Source organism: Pseudorasbora parva, chromosome 19 (genome assembly GCF_024679245.1).
Source record: "Pseudorasbora parva isolate DD20220531a chromosome 19, ASM2467924v1, whole genome shotgun sequence".
Lineage (NCBI taxonomy): Eukaryota > Metazoa > Chordata > Actinopteri > Cypriniformes > Gobionidae > Pseudorasbora > Pseudorasbora parva.
Window position 1 is genome coordinate 43,003,819 of NC_090190.1, and position 12,377 is coordinate 43,016,195.

The 12,377-nt window shown below is 46.4% G+C and overlaps 1 protein-coding gene across 2 annotated transcripts; it reads left to right on the forward strand.

The window, feature by feature from the left end:
- On the forward strand, positions 1-10,692 carry si:ch1073-440p11.2 (4-galactosyl-N-acetylglucosaminide 3-alpha-L-fucosyltransferase 9). 2 transcript variants are annotated; one of them, XM_067425576.1, is made up of 2 exons: positions 1-425; positions 9,442-10,692. In XM_067425576.1, the coding sequence occupies exon 2, from the start codon at positions 9,452-9,454 to the stop codon at positions 10,529-10,531; it is 1,080 nt and encodes a 359-aa protein (XP_067281677.1). In that variant the 5' UTR covers positions 1-425; positions 9,442-9,451; the 3' UTR covers positions 10,532-10,692. The 2 variants fall into 2 exon arrangements, with proteins under 2 accessions (XP_067281677.1, XP_067281676.1); XM_067425575.1 differs by having other exon boundaries at positions 1-421.
- The last annotated feature ends 1,685 nt before the right edge of the window (positions 10,693-12,377 follow it).

The window sequence follows — 12,377 nt, forward strand, 5'->3', positions numbered from 1 at the left end:
CCTACCCATCTCTCTCGCACAGACACACACACACACACACACACACACACACACACACACACACACACACACACACACACACACACACACACACACACACACACACACACACACACACACACACACACACACACACACACACACACACACAGCCCCTAAACCTACCCATCTCACACGCACACACACACACGCACACACACACAGCCCCTAAACCTACCCATCTCACACACACACACACACACAAACACACAAGACAACGTCAAGCCAACTTCCTCAACATTGACAGAGTCAGAAAAGCAAACACGCAAATAGATCTTATCTTCTTCAGTCAACGCAGAAGAGATCAAACCCATCGGATTGAACTATCCAGACCTTCTCCTGTGATTGGACATCAGACGCTCGTCAACAGCTCCGGATAAATGCAAGTAATATTCAATATTCAAATCACTGTGTAGTTAGTAAAACTATAAACCCTTTTTTGCTCATACACACTAAAAAATGCTGGGTTAAAAACAGCCCAAGTTGGGTTGAAAATGGACAAACCCAGAAATTGGGTTAAAACTAGGGTTCAAACAACCCAATTTCTGGGTTTGTCCATTTTCAACCCAACTTGGGTTGTTTTTAACCCAGCATTTTTTAGTGTGTAGACAAAGCACTTACGCCCTAAGCACTGTAAATGTTAAGGAAGAATAATTTTTCTGCGGCCATGAAAAATATCCTTATGAATTATTTAATAATCAATACTGAGTGTTCACAGGATGAACGTGTTGATTAATTTTAATGTTAATGTAGCTACAGCAAGTTAATCTCATTAACTGATTCAAATATTCATAATTAATCATAATGAGTTACGAATAATTATTAATATTTCCCCTCTGAGATATTTCTCTACACAGACTTGCTGTTTCAAAACAGGAAGGATGGTGGTTCTTTTGCAAGAAAGTGGACAGTATGTGTGTCAAGAAAAGCTCAAATAATAAGTAAAACTTTACAATACGGGTGCGCTAATATATAATAAAAAATATAATATGCATTAATTCCTGCTTAACTAACACAGATAAACTAAACCACTTATTAATAATCACTGCATCAGCAACTAATGAAGATTCGACATGATTTAATTGTTATTGGTTAAATGTGTCATGTATTAATTCCCTAATAACATATTATATTAATTAATAATGTAAATTAATGTGTTAATGAGCACAACGGGTCAAAGCCATGCATTTCATCTTCCAGTGTCTGCTTTAATTAATCATCAGCTGATGATTTATAAAGGTCTCGTTATGTTCTGACTTTACTTGTTGGGGCACATGACTATTAACTAATTTTTAACTAATATGTCATTGTGGTTATGGGTTTTCGAATTAATTTTGAATTAGTTAATAGTAATGTGCCGCAACAAGTAAAGTCATAAGTAATGGATAGATGAACTTTTATAATGGATAGATGCACTTTTATGATGAATAAATGCACTTATTATGGACTTTATATATATATTAATAATACTATTTTATTAATATTATTTATATTAATAATACTAATTAATATCACAAAGGCTTTTATAAAATATGTTTATATGTTTATGAAAAAATGTCAGAAACACTGAAGCATAAGAAATAACTTCTACTATACCACACAAGTGCAAGAGAAAACATGCGACATGCAAACTCATTTACAGTCATAAGTGTGGGTGTGAGTGGAATAAATGTTTGAGTCAGTAGGGGGAAATTGTTTTTTTCCTTTGCCTTCATTTCCTCCTAAGATGCACCACAAAAAACAAACTTGCAGATATTAATGCTGCTAATGTTGCAGTAAGTTAAAGTGAAACTATCTATTATTTGAGAGTGTGCCATGGCAGAAAAAAATGATTTAGCTTGATAATATTTACCCTTCACAGCGACTTCAGGGCTGACCAGCTCATAGTGCTCCGCCACTGCAGTGAAAAAACTGAAGCTAGTGAAACATCCTGGGGCTAATGTGCTTTCCATTCAGGACACCAAATACTATCACCGGCCTGTGATATCGTCACTATCTTAAATAGTAAAATAATATTTAATTCTTGATGTGCATTGTTCACTGTCTTGACTTGACATTTGAAGTAAAAATACAAATCGCAGAAGTTTTGAATGAACTTGGCTTGTGTGTGTGTGTGTGTGTGTGTCAGTGATTCATGGTTATATTCACCGAATGGCCGGGCCAAGTAATAAAAAATAACATTCCAATTAATCGTGGGTGGATGGCATTAAATCATTGTGTCTGTTTGATAAAAACATTTTGCAAGCTCTGTGGGCGATTCACAAAAAATGTTTTTCTTACTAAGTATTTTCTTGACTTAGTATTTTATTTTTGTCTTGTTTTAAGTTCAAATATCTAAAAATTCTTAAATTAAGAACCATTTACTAGACAAGCAAACGTTTTTGGCTTGTTTTAGGAAAAATACCTCAAAATTAAGTGAGCTTTTGCTTAAAATAAGCAAAATAATCAGTCAATGGGGTTCAGCAAAATAGTCTTGTTTTCTTTTTGAATTAAGATTATTTTGCTACCCCATTGGCAGATAATTTGGCTACTTTTAAACAAACGCTCACTTAATTTTGAGTTATTTTCCCCCAAAACAAGACAAAAACGTATTCTTAATGTAAGTATTTGTTGATAAATGGACTTTAAACAGGACAAAAATGCTAAGTAACTAAAGCCTTATTTGCAGTGCAGTTGCTGTTTTTCCACATTGGAAGTTTTCAAAACAGATCTCACATGCACTGACAAAAGATCTGACGGTCAAACTGTGACGCAAAACTGTGATCCAATCATAGCTGTGGGCGTTTACTTCAGGCACATCCATCTAAAAACAAGCACTCAGGAGAGAGCCTCAAAATCAGGGTAGAAAATAGGTTACTTATTCCTTTTGATGTTTCTGAATGTTAAAACCACACAAGCCTCATTAGTTGACCTCAAACAAAAGTGTTGAATCCGAGTCAAGACTGAGTTCAGAGAGGGATGAGTCCGAGTCAAGACTGAGTTCAGAGAGGGATGAGTCCGAGTCAAGACTGAGTTCAGAGAGGGATGAGTCCAAGCCAAGACTGAGTTCAGAGAGGGATGAGTCCGAGTCAAGACTGAGTTCAGAGAGTGCTGAGTCCGAGTCAAGACTGAGTTCAGAGAGGGCTGAGTCCAAGTCAAGACTGAGTTCAGAGAGTGCTGAGTCCGAGTCAAGACTGAGTTCAGAGAGGGCTGAGTCCGAGTCAAGACTGAGTTCAGAGAGGGCTGAGTCCGAGTCAAGACTGAGTTCAGAGAGTGCTGAGTCCGAGTCAAGACTGAGTTCAGAGAGGGCTGACTCTGAGTCCAAGTCAAGACTGAGTTCAGAGAGTGCTGAGTCCGAGTCAAGACTGAGTTCAGAGAGGGCTGAGTCCGAGTCAAGACTGAGTTCAGAGAGTGCTGAGTCCGAGTCAAGACTGAGTTCAGAGAGGGCTGAGTCTGAGTCGAGACCGAGTTCAGAGAGGGCTGAGTCCGAGTCGAGACCGAGTTCAGAGAGGGATGAGTCCGAGTCAAGACTGAGTTCAGAGAGGGATGAGTCCGAGTCAAGACTGAGTTCGGAGAGGGCTGAGTCCGAGTCAAGACTGAGTTCAGAGAGGGCTGAGTCCGAGTCAAGACTGAGTTCAGAGAGGGATGAGTCCGAGTCGAGACTGAGTTCAGAAAGGGCTGAGTCCGAGTCAAAACTGAGTTCAGAGAGGGATGAGTCCGAGTCGAAACCGAGTTCAGAAAGGGCTGAGTCCGAGTCAAGACTGAGTTCAGAGAGGGCTGAGTCCGAGTCGAGTCTGAGTTCAGAGAGGGCTGAGTCCGAGTCGAGACTGAGTTCAGAGAGGCTGAGTCCAAGTCGAGACTGAGTTCAGAGAGGGCTGAGTCAGAGTAAAGGCAGAGTTCAGAGAGGGCTGAGTCAGAGTAATGGCAGAGTTCAGAGAGTGCTGAGTCAGAGTAAAGGCAGAGTTCAGAGAGGGATGAGTCCGAGTCAAGACTGAGTTCAGAGAGGGCTGAGTCCGAGTCAAGACTGAGTTCAGAGAGTGCTGAGTCCGAGTCAAGACTGAGTTCAGAGAGGGCTGAGTCCAAGTCAAGACTGAGTTCAGAGAGGGCTGAGTCAGAGTAAAGGCAGAGTTCAGAGAGGGCTGAGTCCGAGTCAAGACTGAGTTCAGAGAAGGCTGAGTCCGAGTCAAGACTGACTTCAGAGAGGGATGAGTCCGAGTCAAGACTTAGTTCAGAGAGGGCTGAGTCCAAGTCAAGACTGAGTTCAGAGAGGGCTGAGTCCGAGTCGAGACCGAGTTCAGAGAGGGCTGAGTCCGAGTCAAGACTGAGTTCAGAGAGGGCCGAGTCCGAGTCAAGACTGACTTCAGAGAGGGATGAGTCCGAGTCAAGACTGAGTTCAGAGAGGGCTGAGTCCGAGTCAAGACTGAGTTCAGAGAGGGCTGAGTCCGAGTCAAGACTGAGTTCAGAGAGGGCTGAGTCCGAGTCGAGACTGAGTTCAGAGAGGGCTGAGTCCGAGTCAAGACTGAGTTCAGAGAGGGCTGAGTGCGAGTCGAGACTGAGTTCAGAGAGGGCTGAGTCCGAGTCGAGACTGAGTTCAGAGAGGGCTGAGTCCGAGTCGAGACTGAGTTCAGAGAGGGCTGAGTCCGAGTCGAGACCGAGTTGAGAGAGGGCTGAGTCCGAGTCGAGACCGAGTTCAGAGAGGGCTGAGTCCGAGTCAAGACTGAGTTCAGAGAGGGCCGAGTCCGAGTCAAGACTGACTTCAGAGAGGGATGAGTCCGAGTCAAGACTGAGTTCAGAGAGGGCTGAGTCCGAGTCAAGACTGAGTTCAGAGAGGGCTGAGTCCGAGTCAAGACTGAGTTCAGAGAGGGCTGAGTCCGAGTCGAGACTGAGTTCAGAGAGGGCTGAGTCCGAGTCAAGACTGAGTTCAGAGAGGGCTGAGTGCGAGTCGAGACTGAGTTCAGAGAGGGCTGAGTCCGAGTCGAGACTGAGTTCAGAGAGGGCTGAGTCCGAGTCGAGACCGAGTTGAGAGAGGGCTGAGTCCGAGTCAAGACTGAGTTCAGAGAGGGCTGAGTCCGAGTCGAGACTGAGTTCAGAGAGGGCTGAGTCCGAGTCAAGACTGAGTTCAGAGAGGGCTGAGTCCGAGTCGAGACTGAGTTCAGAGAGGGCTGAGTCCGAGTCAAGACTGAGTTCAGAGAGGGCTGAGTGCGAGTCGAGACTGAGTTCAGAGAGGGCTGAGTCCGAGTCGAGACTGAGTTCAGAGAGGGCTGAGTCCGAGTCGAGACTGAGTTCAGAGAGGGCTGAGTACGAGTCGAGACTGAGTTCAGAGAGGGCTGAGTCCGAGTCGAGTCTGAGTTCAGAGAGGGCTGAGTCCCAGTCGAGTCTGAGTTCAGAGAGGGCTGAGTCCGAGTCAAGACTGAGTTCAGAGAGGGCTGAGTCCCAGTCAAGACTGAGTTCAGAGAGGGCTGAGTCCGAGTCGAGACTGAGTTCAGAGAGGGCTGAGTCCGAGTCAAGACTGAGTTCAGAGAGGGCTGAGTCCGAGTCGAGACTGAGTTCAGAGAGGGCTGAGTCCGAGTCAAGACTGAGTTCAGAGAGGGCTGAGTCCGAGTCGAGACTGAGTTCAGAGAGGGCTGAGTCCGAGTCAAGACTGAGTTCAGAGAGGGCTGAGTGCGAGTCGAGACTGAGTTCAGAGAGGGCTGAGTCCGAGTCAAGACTGAGTTCAGAGAGGGCTGAGTCCGAGTCGAGACTGAGTTCAGAGAGGGCTGAGTCCGAGTCGAGTCTGAGTTCAGAGAGGGCTGAGTCCGAGTCGAGACCGAGTTCAGAGAGGGCTGAGTCCGAGTCAAGACTGAGTTCAGAGAGGGCCGAGTCCGAGTCAAGACTGACTTCAGAGAGGGATGAGTCCGAGTCAAGACTGAGTTCAGAGAGGGCTGAGTCCGAGTCAAGACTGAGTTCAGAGAGGGCTGAGTCCGAGTCAAGACTGAGTTCAGAGAGGGCTGAGTGCGAGTCGAGACTGAGTTCAGAGAGGGCTGAGTCCGAGTCAAGACTGAGCTCAGAGAGGGCTGAGTCCGAGTCAAGACTGAGTTCAGAGAGGGCTGAGTCCGAGTCGAGACTGAGTTCAGAGAGGGCTGAGTCCGAGTCGAGACCGAGTTGAGAGAGGGCTGAGTCCGAGTCGAGACCGAGTTCAGAGAGGGCTGAGTCCGAGTCAAGACTGAGTTCAGAGAAGGCTGATTCCGAGTTCAGAGAGGGCTGAGTCCGAGTCCAGACTCAGTTCAGAGAGGGCTGAGTCCGAGTCCAGACTGAGTTCAGAGAGGGCTGAGTCCGAGTCGAGACCGAGTTGAGAGAGGGCTGAGTCCGAGTCGAGACCGAGTTCAGAGAGGGCTGAGTCCGAGTCAAGACTGAGTTCAGAGAAGGCTGAGTCCGAGTTCAGAGAGGGCTGAGTCCGAGTCCAGACTCAGTTCAGAGAGGGCTGAGTCCGAGTCCAGACTGAGTTCAGAGAGGGCTGAGTCCGAGTCAAGACTGAGTTCAGAGAGGGCTGAGTCCGAGTCAAGACTGAGTTCAGAGAAGGCTGAGTCCGAGTCCAGACCGAGTTCAGAGAAGGCTGAGTCCGAGTCCTGACCGAGTTCAGAGAGGGCTGAGTCCGAGTCGAGACCGAGTTCAGAGAGGGCTGAGTCCGAGTCGGGACCGAGTTCAGAGAGGGCTGAGTCCGAGTCAAGACTGAGTTCAGAGAGGGCTGAGTCCGAGTCGAGACTGAGTTCAGAGAGGGCTGAGTCCGAGTCGAGTCTGAGTTCAGAGAGGGCTGATTCTGAGTCAAGACCGAGTTCAGAGAGGGCTGAGTCCGAGTCAAGACCGAATTCAGAGAGGGCTGAGTCCGAGTCAAGACAGAGATCAGAGAGGGCTGAGTCCGAGTCGAGACCGAGTTCAGAGAGGGCTGAGTCCGAGTCGAGACTGAGTTCAGAGAGGGCTGAGTCCGAGTCAAGACTGAGTTCAGAGAGGGCTGAGTCCGAGTCAAGACTGAGTTCAGAGAGGGCTGAGTCCGAGTCAAGACTGAGTTCAGAGAGGGCTGAGTCCGAGTCAAGACTGAGTTCAGAGAGGGATGAGTCCGAGTCAAGACTGAGTTCAGAGAAGGCTGAGTCCAAGTCCAGACTGAGTTCAGAGAGGGCTGAGTCCGAGTCGAGACTGAGTTCAGAGAGGGCTGAGTCCGAGTCGAGACTGAGTTCAGAGAGGGCCGAGTCCGAGTCAAGACTGACTTCAGAGAGGGATGAGTCCGAGTCAAGACTGAGTTCAGAGAGGGCTGAGTCCGAGTCAAGACTGAGTTCAGAGAGGGCTGAGTCCGAGTCAAGACTGAGTTCAGAGAGGGCTGAGTCCGAGTCGAGACTGAGTTCAGAGAGGGCTGAGTCCGAGTCAAGACTGAGCTCAGAGAGGGCTGAGTCAGAGTCAAGACTGAGTTCAGAGAGGGCTGAGTCCGAGTCGAGACCGAGTTCAGAGAGGGCTGAGTCCGAGTCGAGACCGAGTTGAGAGAGGGCTGAGTCCGAGTCGAGACCGAGTTCAGAGAGGGCTGAGTCCGAGTCAAGACCGAGTTCAGAGAAGGCTGAGTCCGAGTTCAGAGAGGGCTGAGTCCGAGTCCAGACTCAGTTCAGAGAGGGCTGAGTCCGAGTCCAGACTGAGTTCAGAGAGGGCTGAGTCCGAGTCCAGACTGAGTTCAGAGAGGGCTGAGTCCGAGTCAAGACAGAGTTCAGAGAAGGCTGAGTCCGAGTCCAGACCGAGTTCAGAGAAGGCTGAGTCCGAGTCCAGACCGAGTTCGGAGAGGGCTGAGTCCGAGTCGAGACCGAGTTCAGAGAGGGCTGAGTCCGAGTCGGGACCGAGTTCAGAGAGGGCTGAGTCCGAGTCGGGACCGAGTTCAGAGAGGGCTGAGTCCGAGTCAAGACTGAGTTCAGAGAGGGCTGAGTCCGAGTCGAGACTGAGTTCAGAGAGGGCTGAGTCCGAGTCGAGTCTGAGTTCAGAGAGGGCTGATTCTGAGTCAAGACCGAGTTCAGAGAGGGCTGAGTCCGAGTCAAGACCGAATTCAGAGAGGGCTGAGTCCGAGTCAAGACAGAGATCAGAGAGGGCTGAGTCCGAGTCGAGACCGAGTTCAGAGAGGGCTGAGTCCGAGTCGAGACTGAGTTCAGAGAGGGCTGAGTCCGAGTCAAGACTGAGTTCAGAGAGGGCTGAGTCCGAGTCAAGACTGAGTTCAGAGAGGGCTGAGTCCGAGTCAAGACTGAGTTCAGAGAGGGCTGAGTCCGAGTCAAGACTGAGTTCAGAGAGGGCTGAGTCCGAGTCAAGACTGAGTTCAGAGAGGGCTGAGTCCGAGTCAAGACTGAGTTCAGAGAGGGCTGAGTCCGAGTCGAGACTGAGTTCAGAGAGGGCTGAGTCCGAGTCGAGTCTGAGTTCAGAGAGGGCTGATTCTGAGTCAAGACCGAGTTCAGAGAGGGCTGAGTCCGAGTCAAGACCGAATTCAGAGAGGGCTGAGTCCGAGTCAAGACAGAGATCAGAGAGGGCTGAGTCCGAGTCGAGACCGAGTTCAGAGAGGGCTGAGTCCGAGTCGAGACTGAGTTCAGAGAGGGCTGAGTCCGAGTCAAGACTGAGTTCAGAGAGGGCTGAGTCCGAGTCAAGACTGAGTTCAGAGAGGGCTGAGTCCGAGTCAAGACTGAGTTCAGAGAGGGCTGAGTCCGAGTCAAGACTGAGTTCAGAGAGGGCTGAGTCCGAGTCAAGACTGAGTTCAGAGAGGGCTGAGTCCAAGTCCAGACTGAGTTCAGAGAGGGCTGAGTCCAAGTCCAGACTGAGTTCAGAGAGGGCTGAGTCCAAGTCCAGACTGAGTTCAGAGAGGGCTGAGTCCAAGTCCAGACTGAGTTCAGAGAGGGCTGAGTCCGAGTCGAGACTGAGTTCAGAGAGGGCTGAGTCCAAGTCCAGACTGAGTTCAGAGAGGGCTGAGTCCGAGTCGAGACTGAGTTCAGAGAGGGCTGAGTCCGAGTCGAGACTGAGTTCAGAGAGGGCTGAGTCCGAGTCAAGACTGAGTTCAGAGAGGGCTGAGTCCGAGTCAAGACTGAGTTCAGAGAGGGCTGAGTCCGAGTCGAGACTGAGTTCAGAGAGGGCTGAGTCCGAGTCAAGACTGAGTTCAGAGAGGGATGAGTCCGAGTCAAGACTGAGTTCAGAGAGGGCTGAGTCCGAGTCGAGACTGAGTTCAGAGAGGGCTCTAAAAGTCTAGTGCCGTCGGTTTCTATTGAATTCCATTATGTGAAAAAAAATCCTGGAATGTTTTCCTAAATAAACGTAATTTAGAAAGGAAGACATTAATATCTTGGATGAGACGGGGGTGAGTAAACACCCCATCTCAAAAAAACAAAAATCTGAACATTTTCATTTCGAAGTGAACTAATCCTTCTCTCTTCACAGATGGTCAAAGATGGAGCCCCAAAACTCCTCTAGATGCCGTCAGAACTTCCTCATCGCAGTGGCTTTGATTACGTGTTTCTTAGCAATATTCTACATTTACTACGAGCCGACTGTCAACTGGCTGAACTGTCCATCCGTTCCCATACAGGACATCAGCAGGAACATCACAGAACTGGCTTCATCGGGAGAGGATCCTGACACCATTCTCCTGATCTGGATCTGGCCGTTTGGGTTTAAGTTTGATTTAGAAAGCTGTGGTTCATTGTACGGGATGCACGGCTGCCGCTTGACAGACGACAGGAGTCAGTTTCACAGAGCACATGGCGTTTTATTTCATCACAAAGACATCCATTGGGACTTATCCAACATGCCGAAACTGCCACGACCGCCACACCAGAAATGGGTCTGGATGAACATGGAATCTCCCACTAACTCAGCGAATTCAAATGTAAAAGACCTGTTTAATCTGACCACGACTTACAGACAAGATTCAGACATCATGGTCCCGTACGGCCGAATCTTGGAGAACACTGGTGGAGAAAAACACAATGAAATCCCGCAGAAGAATAAACTTGTTTGCTGGATTGTGAGCAACTGGAACTCGGCCCACAAGCGTTCAGAATACTATTCAGAATTACAGAAACACATCAGAATAGAAGCCTACGGAAATCACTTCGGCAAATACATTAGCAATCAAGAGTATTTAGATGTGGTTTCAAGCTGCAAATTCTTTCTGTCCTTTGAGAACTCCATCCATAAAGACTACATTACAGAAAAACTCTTCAACCCTCTCTCTCTCGGCACTGTTCCCGTGGTCATCGGCCCATCCCGAAAGAACTATGAGGAATTCGTACCAGGAAGTGCCTTTATCCATGTGGATGACTTCAACTCCCCTGAAAAACTAGCTGAGCATCTTAAGGTTCTGGATAAAAACGAGGATTTGTACAGGCAGTACTTCAGCTGGAGGGAACATTTTGTAGCAAGACGAGCCCCCTTTGGTCTTGAGCACGCCTGTCTGGCTTGCGATCATATCAGAAGAAACAAGAACTACAGAGTTGTTAAAGATCTCAACAGCTGGTTCTGGGGTTAAAGGATTTTAACAACAGTAGATGCCATATTTTCATTCATCCCAATAGCAGTTACCCAGAAAGGGCAGACACCCATTGAAATAATGCCTTACAAGATTTTAAAGGCTGATAAGACCTGCATTTGCACTAGGCCTCAATGCATCATGTTTACATTTGCTCAGTTATTTTTGTGTCATATTTCCCTCAGTCTTGTTTTTAATTCAGGGTTTCTGCAGCTTTCAACAAGGGAAATGTATGACTTTTTAAGACCTATTTAACAAAGTATGAATGAAATTTTAATTTATTCAACCAAACACTAAATGCACTGTTCTCGAGCTAGATCTAGTGGAATGTACACTTACCCATATTAGATTAACATAACGTTTACAGACACCATTTTAATTTATCAGTTCCAGAGGAATATTTTTTTTAATGGGAGAAGTTCTCCAATAAATTCTGTACACTTTGCATGAGAGTTGGTTTTGTATATACTTGTATATATGTACATATTTAAAAGCAAGTTTAAAGTTTAGAAATGTATAAAAGTAATGTACACTCCATAATTCAATCTGTTTTTAAGATCAAGATCTATCCATTTCAATTTCATTTCAATTGGTCCTTCAAAATCTTTTCCTTCTTCACATCTATCCATCATTAAAGATCATCTATCCATTATAACCTTTATGATGAATGGATACACTATCATTATTCTTCTCTGAATAATAGGCAGCCCAATACCTAAAAACAAGTCCATAGGTGCAAAATCTGAAAACCAACAGGAAGTGAGATATTTTGCATTTTCTCTGCAAAAGTTGTGCCATTTCAGGATGTCATACTTTAACAAACTCCTCTTAGAGATTTAATCAGATTAACATCATATTTGCACGGTCTAATCTACAGGCCTTTGCGACGTTACACAGTGAAGATCTTGAGTTTTTATATCTCGAACGGTTTGGCCGTGGTTAGGGAACAAATTATAGAATCAGGAAGTGTGTTATAACATCTGCAAACTTCAGCTGTGTTCGTTGTATGAGGCCGATCACATGGGCATGACTATGGCAGCAGGAAGTGTGTAATTTTCAGAATGCTTTGAAATCTCCCTCTTATTTTTTTCAGGTTTGCTTCAAACTTCGTCAGAATAACATCAAAACACAGCAGATGTAGGACTGTTAAAGCATTCTTGACATCTAGTATACTGTTGCCATGGAAACACCTCAAATTGTACTAATGCTCTTGGGTGTTTTTGAGGCTCTTAGAATACTTCAAATTGCATGACACACATCAGGGTTGTCATCCAGTAGACACGGGCAAGGCCTTAGAATCGGGCGTGGTGGAGGGGCTCAGTAACACCACCTTTTGACAAAAGTGGGAGGCTTAGTTTTACCTACAGTCCCCAAACTTTATATATATATATATATTAGGGGTGTAACGGTTCACAAAATTCACGGTTCGGTTCGATACGATACACTGGTGTCACGGTTCGGTTCGGTATGTTTTAGATACAGCAAAAAGAAAAAAATGGCAGATAAATTACCTTTTTTAATTATTTTTTTATTAAAACTATGAATTTTGAATTTTAAAAGTATGAATTTTTTTTTTTACATTGAACAATGATGGAGTTATACTTTACCCATCTTCTATGTAGTTACAGGAATAAGACATTAGCTATTTACATTAGCTCTCTCCACACTTTTTTCACACACTACTGCTTCTGTCGTCCCTTTGGCCAAATCCTCACTTGTCTGACTCTCAAGGGGGCGTGTCTGAAGAACGTGGCTGTTCAGCTCTCATTCATCGGTAATGTAATGTGCCGTTACAGTCAGGTAGCTTTGTGTAGCCCTTGACATCCAGCCGTCTGTTGTCAGAGCA

Excerpts from the sequence above, each read along its gene's own strand:
- si:ch1073-440p11.2 (XM_067425576.1), top strand. The coding sequence starts at position 9,452 with ATGGAGCCCCAAAACTCCTCTAGATGCCGTCAGAACTTCCTCATCGCA.